The sequence below is a fragment of the Crinia signifera genome, chromosome 2 (genome assembly GCF_055691185.1).
Source record: "Crinia signifera chromosome 2, ASM5569118v1, whole genome shotgun sequence".
Taxonomy (NCBI): Eukaryota; Metazoa; Chordata; class Amphibia; order Anura; family Myobatrachidae; genus Crinia; species Crinia signifera.
In genome coordinates this window covers 278,852,084-278,866,323 of record NC_139218.1, presented here as the reverse complement: position 1 = coordinate 278,866,323, position 14,240 = coordinate 278,852,084, and the positions used below count along the sequence as shown (strand labels likewise).

The window sequence follows — 14,240 nt, the reverse complement described above, 5'->3', positions numbered from 1 at the left end:
GCACATATACAGTTCGGCACAAAAAAACGTGATCACACGCCCATCGCTCGAATGCTGATGTCTAACTTCAGTTATTGTCGATCTAGACATGGTCGACTATGTTTAGGCATCTAACTAGATCGGTTTGACAAATGGTGGTCGACCATAGCATGGTCATTCTAGACAGCGTTGATCCGCTATACTATAATCGGTGCATAGTTAGAGTAGTGGAGGCTGGAGCATTATAAGGAAGGCTGGAATGGGAGGACATCCTGACCACGTGCGGGAGGAGGTTATCTGCAGTTATTGAAGTAAAGTAGGAGGCTGTGTGTGGAGTTGTAGGGAGTAGAAGAGCTTTGTTAAGGCCCCCATACACTAGCCGATTTTGGTCAGATTTCAGTCGGATCTGGCTGAAATCGGACCAAAATCGGCTAGTTTTGATGTCCCCTCAGATCCGATGCGCGGTCCCGTGCGCATCGGATCTGCGTCGGGTGGTCGGACCTGCTGCACGTCCGACCACCCGACTTGGGACCTAGTGGGGCGGCGAGGCGGTAAAGGGAGCAGGGGGGGCTGGGGACGCTGCGGGGGACACAGGCGGCATAGAGCCGGGCAGGGGGAGCCGGCGGGAGCTGTCAGTATTGAATAAAAAAAAAAAAAAAGCCCATACAATGCATGGGCGGCCTGTGATTGGCTGAGCGCTCTCTCAGCCAGTCAGCAATTGGCTGAGAGAGCGCTCAGCCAATCACAGGCTGCCCATTCATTGTATAGACTTTTTTTTTTCTAGCACTGACAGCTCCCGCCGGCTCCCCCTGCCCGGCTCTATGCCGCCTGTGTCCCCCGCAGTGTCCCCAGCGCTCCCTCTACCGCCTCGCCGCACAGACGCTGTCCCCCGCAGCGTCCCCAGCCCCCCTGCTCCCACCAGCTCCCACCTCTGTAGCCCCTCCCCCTGCTCCCCGGGTTTTTTACATGTGATAAATCGAGACGATTTATCACATGTAAAAAATGGCACATCAAGTGCCAATCTAATCAAGCTCCCCCGGGGAGCAGCCGGGGAAGCTCAGGGGGAAGTCGGGGGCGACTTGTCCTAAGGACAAGTCGCCCTAGTGTATAGGGGCCTTTAGAGATTGAGTGGAGGTTGAATTTGATTCTTTGTGAAGCAGGGAGCCAGTGCAGCAATTGGCAAAGATAGCGCATCAAGATAAGTAAGCAAGATTAGGCTTGCAGTGGAGGTCGATAGAATGATGAGGAGAAGATAACAATAATCAATGCGAGTTGGGTAAGGGTTTTAATTACTTCCAGGGTAACAGGTGGCCTGGTTCTGGATACGTTGATTACCTTAGACGACATTTTGAGATAGGGATTTGGTTTTTAGCTGTCATTAATATGAACGGTTTTCTAATGGGTGATGACTAAAACGTGTCTGTAATCTTGCTTGTTTTTCCTTTTAGGACTACGTAGGGGAGACCCCTGTGCACAAAGCCGCAAGGGCTGGTAGTATGGACTGCCTTAAGGCCCTTGTGTCCAGTGGAGCGCAAATCAAGTATGTGCCACTTTTGTTTTTCTATTTTAATGCTTTCTCATATTGCTTAAGTGGATAAAACCCAACACATAAACCTTCTATGGCCTGACAAGTGAGTAACTCACTTGTGTTGTTTATCTACAACCTATGATATTACACACATTGCTGACAACATTCAATGCATGATGCTTCTAACACTAAGATGCGCAGACACACACACACATTTCCCATGCAGATATCAGTTACTGTATTGCTAAAGGCCTGCATGTATTCTGTTTATAACTATATTCTGTTTAACCTTTTTTGTCTTGAAGGTTTACAAATATCCTTTTAAACCATTTCCTTGTACCTAAAACCAAATGAAGTCTCTTCACTGACAAATCCTAAGTGACTGTTTTCAAGTGAAACTTGCATTTTTATGTGGCTGCAGAACATGGTTTTTTCGTTTTTTCTTTTCTTTATCATCTTAATGCTGCAAATAATACAAATAATACATATACACAGTGCAGGTCTTGGTCTTTGCATTGTCACCAAAGTAAACAAGGGATTGGGATTGCTGTGATGTAGTACATATTTTCCTGTCAGTACAATACAATGGCAGACTTCTGGGTTTCCTTCAGTAATAAATATCTTAATACTGATAGCCTCACCCGGCCTCTTCTCTAATGTGGCCTCCATGCTGCTTTTTACATTTAACACTGGTTCAGTCTAAATAAATGTTAAAGTCCCTTATTTATCACCTCTAACTTAGTGACTGGATACACAAACTCCTCGCTTACGTTGAAAACATAACAAATTCTAGCAAGGAACATAGAATATTATACTGGCATTAATAGCCATCATTATATACTCATGTATTGACAAATGCTTGTTACCTGTAGCACCCCTCTTTTTACAAACAAACACTAAAATTTCTATCACCTATTTGGAAACCTTATTACAGTCATCTCCAGTACTCTGGGCATGCCAACAGTGCTAGTTTTTAGAGTGCTCCTCTGTCACTAGCGGACAGCCCATACATTGGCTGCACGGACTGACATCACAGCTTAACAGGCAGTGCCTACATGCCCAGTCTTGATGTCTGCATAAGTCATTTTGAGTTTCCGATTCAGTAGGTGTCATAATGTACCCAGCTTAAGGGGTCCCCAAGGACTGAGTTGGGAAACACCGCCTTAGTATAGCCTAAAAATACACAAAATCTTCACAACAAAATGCAATGTATAATATCTATTCCCTGCATAATTTTTAAACCGAAAGTCCAAATGAAAACATTCAATCTGTTACTTTTAATACCCTCTCTTTAATTCCTTTTTTTCTTTCGTTATTTTATATTCTTTAGTATAAAGTAAAACTACATTGTTGCGTAAACTCCCACCCTTTCTAAAACTATTATCTTTTGTTAGATACCGAACACCCTACATTGAAATAAATAACACTTAATGCATCCTACATCTATTGTCCCATTCCTGCTAGTCAAAGGTATCTTCCCCCTCAAAGTTGGCAAAGACAAATTAATGAATATTGTTATTTTACCCTTTGCCTTCCATAGTATAATACTAATCTTTTAATTTTTAGGCATAACAATTATTTATATCATGTGGACATCTATACTTTCTTCTGTTTGTATAGAAACAAAAGGATATATAACAAAAGGATATATAACAATGTGGCAGATTTCTTAAGCCTGTGACAATGCACCAATTATTCAGCTCCTAACTGTAATTTTTCAACATTGACACTTCGCACACCAGCCAATCCGCTACGATCACCGGCCACTTTTATCACTTCGCCAGACTAATAAATCTGTCCCAATGTGTTAAATTATCCCACATAGAACAAGCGTTAGCTTAGCCATTTAGAAACACAACCGTAATTTACATTGATGGTCCCACCCCCTCTGATGCATTTTGATTATACATCCTTTTCTTTTGAACAAGGGAAATTATCAGCAAAGGACTACTCCATAGTAATCTTGAATACAAATTTGTGAAAACCCTGCTTTATACTATTGCTGGTAGTATTATGAATAACCAGAGGGGGCTTTTCTTGTTCCACTGCCTCCAGTTTACAAATACAAGCTAAGAATTGGAACTGCTATTTAAAGTATCTTCTAAACAATGTTCTGTGAGCAGTGTCTACCGTGCTACTAAAATAATCTCTATTTTTTTTTAGCCTATTATTTGTACACTGATTCAGAAGTAACATAAATAACATACTTCACAAAGGGAAAGAACACTAACGGTATTTAGCAAAGTTCTGAGAGAGATGACATTGTGAGCGATAAAGTACTAGGTAATCAGCTTCTACCTTCAAAAGAATCCCCAGAACACCCATAAATAATAAATCACATAATTGTCATGCAGTTGTCCATCCGTTCATAACATGAATAAAAACAAGTTTTTCCTCAGAATACGACCTTAGTAACACAATGCATTGTTTATAAATATAATACAATATTAAAAGAAGCAGGTGAAGGGTCGGTCTCCTAAAACCCAATGACCTGTAGTTGCCCTTATTCATCAGAGGCTGTTCCCCTGGGTATTACTGCCTGGTTCTTTTATTCCCAGTATTAAAGCAGCTGTAATACATGTGCAGATGTCTGATAATGCACCGATTATTCCAAATTATCTGCAATTTCATCAATTAATCTAATCCAGATGTACATTGCACAAACTATTCAGACATTTTCACTTCATCAATCACATCTTTTTGTTTTTAGAAGTCAAATTATATGATTAACAAAAATAGTTCATACTGTAGACTTCTTGATGTAGTATAAACCAATATAGCATCTTTATGATGATTCTATATTCCCTATCCAATAATTGTTTGTAGAAAAAAATGTACTTCCAAACTGCTAACGTTCTTGCAGAATCTTTACCAAGACCATAGGTTTTCATTAGAATATGAAAGGTGTAAAAACTGTCACACCGTTTAACGTTATGGCTAATAGCCAATAAATTAGCTGAACCTCTGTACCTCTGTCTTTATACCCTCCATTTATCCTCTTTCTCGGTATAAGTTACCTTCTGTAGGATGGATTGTCCCTGTGCGCAATCAGTTGTTTTCCCAGATGTGGCTGCACCTGAACTGCACCCAATTCACGAGAGCCATGGGACCTTCTCCACATTTAAAGCTAAAGCAAGCTTTCAGGATTCCTTAATTTGCCAGGAATGAGGTATTTATCTTTCACTTGGATGATGATTGCAGTTTTATTCTAGAAGCAGGAATTCACTTTTATCATTCCGTGCCCCCTCCTTATGCCAAATATTATAGGACACTGACCCATCCACCTTCTCACTTTCAACATAGTTGTACAACAATCAACACTTTTTAAAAGTCCTGTGTATCATACAGGCTTATAGCACTGTTTTTTTAAAGTTGGTCTGTTTTTCCCATCTCTTATCTAAAAACAACAATCACTATTTGCATGTTACACCCTTAAGGTGGCTGATAGTGGAAAGTGTACAAATACAGCATGCATGGAATCACAGGGTATGTGCCCACAAATCTTATAAAGGAGCCCCTTAGCTGTGCATGTGTTCGTCGTTCAGTGCAATTTCTGGCTGGTGAAGCTCACTGCAAAGCCCATGTGTTTAAACTTTATACATATAGTACATTTTTATATACTGCAGTTTTTATCAGTAATTTCTTATCAAAAAAATGTTTACAACATACATTAAATTCTGTATTGAACTAAACAAACTACCGGAAGTAGTAGTTCATTAGTATAATCCACTATTTGTGTTGGAATTGGCAGATTTTCAGTTTATTAAAATGTTTCATTATTCACCTTGCCATATACGCTACATGGCAAAAGTATTCGTACTGCCTGATCATTACACCAACAGGGACTGTAATGATATTGTATTCAAATACATATTATTTAATATGAACTTCCCCTGCTTCGGCTTCCACTTTTCTCTGAACGCTTTCCACAAGATCTTGGAGTGTTTCTGTGGGCATCTGTGCCTATTCATTTTGTTGAACATTTTATGAAGTCAGGCACTGATGTTACATGAGCAGGTCTGGCTCGCAGTCTCCATTCTAGTTCATTCCAAAGATGTTCAATGGGGATGAGGTCAGAGCTCTTTGAGTTTGGTGTGGAAGAACTTGACTTGCCCACAAACCATGTCTTTAGAGTCCTTACTTTGTGCACAGGGGCACAGTTATATTGGAATAGAAAAGGGTCTTCCCCAACCCATTGCCACAAAGTTGGAAGCATGGCATTGTTGAAAATGTCTTTGTATGCTGAATCATTAAAATTGCCCTTCACTGGAGATAAGTGGCCTAGCCCAGAACCTAAAAACAGACAGCTCCGTACCATTATCCCTCCTCCACCAAACTTCAAAGATGGCATAATGCAGTCACGCAAGTAATGTTCACCCAGCATCTGCCAAACCCAGATGAGCCCATCTGACTGCCAAACCAGGAAACGTGATAATTCACTATACAGAGCACGTTTCTGCTGCTCCACAGTCCGGTGTCTGTGTGCTTTACACGGCTCTATACGACGGCTTGACTTGGGGCTTGGTGATGTGAGACTTGCATGTAGCTGCTCGGCCATGGAAACACATTCCTTCAAGCATCCACCGCACAGTTTTTGTACTAAAATTTAAGCCTGTGGAATTTCAGAACTCTTCAGCTATGGAATCGGCAGAGTGTTGTTGACCTATACGCACCATGCGCCATGCAATCATTGACCTTGCTCTGTGATTGTATGTGGTCTTCTGCTTCATGGCTGAGTTGCTGCTGTTCCTAAACGCTTCTTTTTCTAATAAAATTACTTAGTTGACTGTGGAATATTAAGCAGAGATTAAACACGAACTGCCTTATTGCAAAGGTGGCATCCTATGCTAGTACCACGCTTAGTCTCTTGCGCTCTTCAGAACAACCCTTTTATCACAAATTTTTGCAAATGGAAACTGCATGGCTAAGTGCTTCATTTTATACACCTATGGCAACAGGTGTGGCCAAATACTTTTGTCCATGTAGTGTGGTCATCTTATTTTGTTATTAGGTAACTAGGTAATAGAATTGGGTTCTTTACAGGCATATTCTTTTTACATTAGCCCTCCTGGGCTATGATCATCAATCTACTTCTGTAACTTATTGACTGCCCATAGTCATGACTATCCAATCCCTGTCCAAAATGCCAAAGTGCAATCTATATTTTAAATTGCCAGTATAGGAAACGCTTAATATACATTTGTATCAAGCAAAACGCTTATCAATTATGGGTTGTTCAGATTTTCTGTATAGTTGTCTTCCCCTTTTAAATATTCTCGACAGGTTCGTTTGTTCTCCATTATAAACAGGAATGGAGGTCTTTTACGTATTGGCAAAATACATTTTGCTTCCTGGAAAGTGAAAGTTTTGTTTCTTGGCTATCAAATCACAGTACTCTGGTTTAGTGTGGTTCAGCTTTAATTAGATAAATCCCTGTAATGTCACAGAAGTGGGGTTGTTCCTATTGCTAGGAACCCCATGCAGCTTTTAGACAGACTAAAATAAACCTTCTGAAACAAAAAATAGTTTGGATCATGGAGAGATCTCAATGGTGTTGTCATTGACAATAGTGATCTTTTGCCCTGTGTTTAAGTTTGTGTTTTACAGTATGGTCATCTTGCATGAGGAGACAATACTGTATAATCCTTAAATTGGTTCAGGGATGTCTGCTGTGTCCTTGCAGTTCTTATCTCTACACCGCGTACTTGGGCTATCCGTTACAAAGACTAGACTATGCTTTTCAAGTTTAATTCAACAGTGTTTTATAAGCACATTGTGATATTCTGGGCATTACTAAAATGTTTTTTGTTTTTTTCGGTTAGTCCTAAACTCGTGCTTCACATTTTTTTTTCTCTTTTATTTTATGCCCATTAATGCAGATTGTGGATCCTAATTTGCTTATTTTCTGTGGAACACCATTCCGTAATAGCTTGGTTTTTAGTTTGACTTCTACTGACTGAACTATTCTTTTTGTAGTACATTGTTCCTACTGATCAGTTTCACTGTAATGTACATCAAGGCTATGCTTTTTAATCAGGATGGATAATTCACACTTGAACTCTAATTTTAAAAATTGCAAGCACAGTTTAATACATTATAAATAGGTACAAGTCATTCCTGAATGTCATGTACACACATATTTTATCTGTTGCAGTGGAGCAGATTTGCTATGTGAACAAGATCTGAAAGTATGGTGCTTTTCTTTACTGTGAAACGTAACATTGTAATCCTGAAATTCTTTCTTTTGTGCACCAAGCACAAAATACAGTGTACTGTACATTACCGATTGCCTCTAATCTTTCAGTTTTCATTTGTAATTATATGTTCACACTTTATTCCTTATTTTTTTCTTCCTTTCTTGAAACAACAGTTTTACATTTGCTGACATTTTGGGATAAATATAGATAAGAACCTCTTGGCCCATTTTGTCTGCTCTACATAACCTCTATTTTTGACCTATTGGTGACCTCATACATATTCTATCCTTATTTCTTTCTTTATTATCTTTGTAAGGATGTCCTATGCATTTTTAAAATGCTCTACTGTATTATCCTCTACCACCTCTGACAGCAGGCTATTTCACCTATTCACTACCTTTTTCTGTGAATTAAGTTTTCCTTAAATTTGCCCTGAACCTGCCTTCAGTGTAAGTGCATGTCCTCCTGTTCTAATACTTTTCTTTCTTATAAAGGCAGCCTCCTTCCTGTACCTTGTTGAACCCTTGATATGTGAGTTTCTATCACGTATCCCCTTTCCCTTCACTTTTCCAAACTATACATGTTAAGTCTTTCTGGGTAAGTTTTCCTGTGATTTAGGCTATGCACCATTTTAGATGCCCACAATGCTCTGTGCCACTGCTAATTATTATCTTATAGTGCTTGCAAAGAGGTCCTCTGGATAGTTCCTAGGACCTGCTTTATGACTGATCAGTCTCTTTTGTGCCCTATTGCCATAATACATATGTAGCTCTGCTGTGGAGTAAGCTAGAGAACAGTTGTCTTTACACTGTTTCTTTCATGTTCACCAGTTCTGCAAATGGCCTGCATATTTAAAAAGTCATGCATTTTTTTTTAAATGTTGAGGCTTCGAAAACAAAATCATAATTTTGTGACTTTTTGGTGAATCATTTAATTTCCAATTATTCTGAATTGGACTCCTTTCCCTGTAGTTGACAGAGATACACAGCTGTGGCTGTCTCCAGCTCTTGCCATCTAATATAATGGCATTTCTGAACTTATCTATTCTCTCCTTCTATAGGCTTTGGACCACCATGATTTTCCCCTCACTCTCATCTCTAGTTACAGCATTTGTCTGCTTTACACTGTCTGTCTAAAACATGCTTAACTATGTTTACAATGCATACAAACCAAAACTTGCTTTATGGGGTGAAGATCACTAGAATGTGTTTTTTGCAGCATTTTTGATGAACGTAAAATGTGTTTTGTGACATTTTGTTTAATTGCAGAACCTGTCGTGTCTTACATTAAATATGTGCTCTGACTTACTTAGATTGTTTCTATAAATTGCACATTCATCCATTCCCTTTTTAGATATGTTATCAATAAAGGCAATAAACCTTCTGTCCTTAAGATGAGAGCCCAACTATCAAAATATATTCAAATATATTTTTAAAGTGGTCACATGACACAAAACTTAATTGTAACTTGGGAACCAGCACACTTTTTTGGGGTATATATTATAGATGTCATTTAAATTCTAAATGTTGGATGCAGATATGTGATCCCTTACATGATCCGTTTCCTGTTTATTTTTCTGTAATTTGCCATTTCCCTCTCTAAATCAATTAGACGCTTTTTAAAAACTGTAAAAACTACACATGTCAATGTTTTACAGCTACGTAATTCGAATTGACTTGATTTTTTCAAGTAATCCTAGAAAGGGGAGCATCCCAAATAGAAACTGCTGAAACTGCCACAGGTGCTTCTCCGAAAACCTTACAGTTGTGGCAATGAGTGTTCAGTATCGCTTCCTTTCTGCACACAAGGCATACTGTTGAGGTATTTGTTGCGGTGATTGGTTTTAATGCTAATTTAGGAATTCCGTTATAGAATTTTTAGATTTGCATGCATATGTTACCCTAATATACAGACTCTGCTCTATCTGTTAAACTAACAGTAGCTGAGATCAGGTTATTTTCTGTTGTAAAAGAAGTAAGATGTGACACTTAACAAATTAAATTGTCTAGTGGCATTTATGTAAAAACAAAAGTATAATGTTTGCATTTAAAATTTATCCAAATATGCATGTCTCATATTGACTGTGATACTGTAAATGTATATATTTACAAAAAGCTGGTATGTGCTTTGAGAATTATTTTTTCCAAAGTAAAGTGCCAATTTCTGAATGTTTATGACATAAAGGGTTCTTTCCTATTGAAACAGTTATGTTCACACAATCCTGTAATCCTGCTGGCTGGCTTCAATCATTCATTCTGGTATGTCCTACATAATATTTAAATTCAAGCCTCCCCTCTCCCTTCCTCCTGCAAAACAATGAATTATTTATTGTTTGGTTTTTTTGCGGACTCTCAGCTGACTTCACTTTCTTTTGGGTCATCACTAAGGGAATCTACTCAAGGGTTCGGTCTGGTCAAGATGAAAGGTCAAATTATTAAATGGGCATTAAAACTGTCAAAAAAAATATACCAAGGCAAAGTGAAACCATTTTATAACTGTCATTAAAAAAAAAAAAGTTTTATACTAGAGAGCACGTTTTATGAGTGCTGTACTTTTTAAGACCCCATATCCTAATAACCACTTTGACCCATCCTGTCTTAGATCTTGTATGTCTGCTTTCCAGATGTCATAATCAGCGAGACATGGCATTGTTTTGAAAGCCTTTCCACTTACTGCCTTTTAAATATCTTAACATGTCCATGTAAAGTTTTGGCCAATAAATAAAGGTAATTCCACTTTACTTATACAAGGCTTCTTTTCACGTCTGCTAAGTCATGGATTTTGTGATTCAGTTTCTTCACTTCTGTCTTAATGTAATTTTACTTCTTGCTCTTCATTGAGCTGTAAAGTGACTTGACCATATGTTTTTAAAAAGACTTGCCAATAATTTTACAAACCTTTATTAATAGCCAGAGAATCCTAGCCATCTGAAATGATGGGTCTCATCAATGAATTTTTCTTTCCTCGATTTCTTGAAAAAGAAGCGCATGTGCAACGTGTTTTTCTTTGTGGCACTTATGTGAATTGTGTCCTTTTCTTTATGCTTTGTAAAAGGAAAACCTCATGTTTGCCTATGCCTCGACTGGGATTTATCTGCAGTGTAAAGAACATCAATATAATTTCACTTGTGCCATCATGTGCAGCCTGAATATGCTGCGGTTCTTTTTATCATTAACTAAGTACTTATATTGAAGGGATGCAACACTATTCTTCAAAAAGTAGATGCCTGGCTGGTTTTGTGGGAAGGGGGTGTTTCTTTGGCTGAGTTTTCCTACCAGATTTCTTTATAAATAGATTATTATTTTTAATTTTTTTTCAGGCCAATTAGAAAAAACAAAAATATGTTGAGCGCTGAAGGGCTAAAACAACTTCAGCTGCTGATTTTTAAACGGGACTATTCGATCCCATTAAAAGAAATAGGAGAAAATCTGTAAACTGTGCTAGAAACTGTATTAAGTATAGCCAATATCACAATTAAAGATAAATATAAATTTTATATCCCAAGACAAAGAGTAAAAAACATTCATACATTGGCCGGTATACACTAAAATATATATATTTTTAATACTAGTAAGCCCGCTCGAAGCAAATGCTAGTCTGCTACCTTGTGATTGCCTCTGTGTTTGTGCGTGTGAGAGAAAAAATAGAAATTTTCACAGATGGACGTATTTTGGAGACACAGAATCAGACATTAGATAATATCAACCTAGAGCTGTCCGTGGTAGTATCATATGAGTAGGTTTAGTAGTTGTAGATAGAAACATGATATCCACAGTTGGCAATTACTGGTTAATAGGCAGTATGTTAGTACTTAATAATGCAGTCACCAAGGTAGCCTATGCATGGTTATATAATTTGTTAGAGTAGGATAGGAGTGGTTGTGTCCGCACACCGAGCTTGGTTGGTGCTAGCAGCGGCACTCTCCATTTTGACCTAAATGGATAGGGTAGCTACAAGTAATACAGTTTGTAACCAACATCCCAAGCTGGATTGTCAGTCTTCAATAACACACACAAGAGGAGCAGAGCGTGGCACAAACTAACTTATATATAATTTGTTAGATGTCAGTGTTAGCCAGACAATAATTCTCTTCACTGTCAGATAATAGTAGCAGTATAGTTAACACTCTGACATATGAATACCCTTTTAATGGATCAATGTCCAGCGGCCGTCCTCACACATGGCAGTAACCATGAGCCAAAGATGATGATGATGATGATGATCAACTGACTCCTTTCCCTGCCTCTGTGCCTCAGTGGTTTTCTCAAAGATCATGACCGGTAAATAAGAGACTGTCATAACACAAGTGGGATGCTACTCCAACTAATGAGCAAGAAGAAATAATATTTGGATAGGAGCATTATCATTCTGGAAGTCAGGTTGGAAATGCTTCAACATGAGGTGAAGATGATCATCATTCAGGAGCACTTATCACTGATGGTTAAGGGAGTAAAGATGATCATCATTCAGGAGCACTTATCACTGATGGTTAAGGGAGTAACTTGCATAAACCATACCAGAATATGCACCCACAGATGTGGCTGCACCCCTCACTGTTTAAAAGAAGTACTTGTGCTTTCCACAATTCTTTTGGTTAGCAGATCACTTGAACTTGTCTGTCAAGAATATGATGAAGGATGTTTCCTCTGACAATACCATCTACCACTGCTCAATTGTCCATTGTCTGTGCACACATTTGTGGTGCAATTTCCAGTTGATGTACAGGAATAGAACTGCAATATCCTGTTCTGCGACATTCTCATTGCCTGTTTTTTTTTCCACCACAGTTAAACGCTCTGCAAATGCTTGCCTATTTCACCTTACCCTTAGCAATAATGAACAGATAACATGACGCTGGAACATTTGCTTCCACTTATGGTTACTCTGTAGATGTTTTATTTCGAAGTATAAGCAAATAATGCTGTATTTTTACTCATGACCATGCCCATTGTGGAAAGTTCGCCTTATTAATGTACAAGTTATACCTACATGGAAGATTTTACTTTCAGCGTGCTTGGTGTTTACCATTATTTTGCCTACAACATGCCGTGAGCACTACATAGCAAACGAAAACTGGAATTTTCTGTTTAACAAATCATGTTTGCATGTAGAATCTAAAATAGAATATTGAATAATAAACCTTTATCAATTTAATGATCATATTTTCCACTTTTTATAATGATATGAAATAAATTTGTTGCATTAACCATATCAAAAAAGTCCCTTTTGAGGAGTGCTATTGATGGCTGTTCAGTCATTTCTATTAGATGATTTTTAGTTCCATATTTTTATTTCGAGTTGATAGATTGCATATGTGCCCTGCTTGTACATCTACCAAAATGCTCCTTACGATTTAAAAAATAAATATTTCTAAAGTGGAGCTAAAATGTATAAGAAAAAAAATCAATAAACTCCACTCACTATTGTATCCACTACACTATGTTGAGTCTATACTTTGTATCCAGTAAGTTATGGAAATGGGTGTTGCCAAAGAATAAAAATGTATTTTCTTTTCCAGTACTGTAACAGCCATTGTGAATTGTTAACACCTCAGTAGGGCACTCAGCAAATAAAATAAAAAATGTCAGTATAAGTTTAGTTAGTAACGGTATTTTCCTAATACTCCAGAAGATTCTGCTAGGGGGAAGAAAACTAACAAATCTCTTATTTGTGCATTATTCAATAAACCTTGATCTGATGAATATGTCGTACATGTTTTATTAAATTATCCCCAGGATTAGTTTCTCGTAGAAAAATTTAACATGCATAAGAAAAACTACCGGATCATTAATTATTGGCCTGAAAGATGTACACACCCTCATTTCAGGAAATTCATATTGAACATTATTGGTCATCAAGCAGTCAAGAGGAATCTGGGAAGACCCACAGTCCTTTAAGCCTTAGGATGTTAATGTTCTTTTAAAACACAACACTATGGTGACCGATGGTTCTACAACCTCGGCTTTTGTCCAAGATTAATTCTTCATGGTTCATCAAAGAAAAGCAAGAGTGTTTAATGAGATACCAGGTTATTAAAGATCTCATTGACATGGTAGCTGATGAGTAGACATCAGTTTAATCTTAAGAGTGGTCTGTTTCCTTTCAAGATAAAGAAGTTTACAATTAATGCTAAATTCCTGAAATGTGGTTGTAGCCGAGCTGTCTACAAAGACAACCATTCCATTAGAAGATGTTTACCAAATCCATGCTATGGATTGAAAATTGGCATGAAACTTAATTTTGTCATGATTCTGCGGTCACAAGAACCCTAGTATTTGAAGGCAGATAAGAACCACTTTGCCCCCCCCCCCCCCCTAGTCTGCCCATGTACAAACATATGCCAATTGATCTACTAGTATATTATTGGACTGTGGAAGAAAACCAAAGTACCGGCCAGAAATTCACGCAACTACCAGGCGAATATACAACTTCTGCTGTTTGGGCCATGGAAGGAATCGAGCCCATAACCTCAGTGCTATGAAGCAGCAATGCTAACCTTTACACCATCTGTACTGCACACTGACTCAGTAGGACTT

The 14,240-nt window shown here is 38.1% G+C and overlaps 1 protein-coding gene across 1 annotated transcript in view; it reads left to right on the top strand.

Annotated features, from left to right (window-relative positions):
* The window catches only part of ANKRD10 (ankyrin repeat domain 10), a 44,724-nt gene that overhangs the window by 10,488 nt on the left and 19,996 nt on the right, over positions 1-14,240 (top strand). The window contains exon 3 of the mRNA XM_083168682.1: positions 1,428-1,519. Coding sequence (XP_083024808.1) covers positions 1,428-1,519 — 92 coding nt within the window. The remainder of the gene's footprint in view (positions 1-1,427; positions 1,520-14,240) is intronic.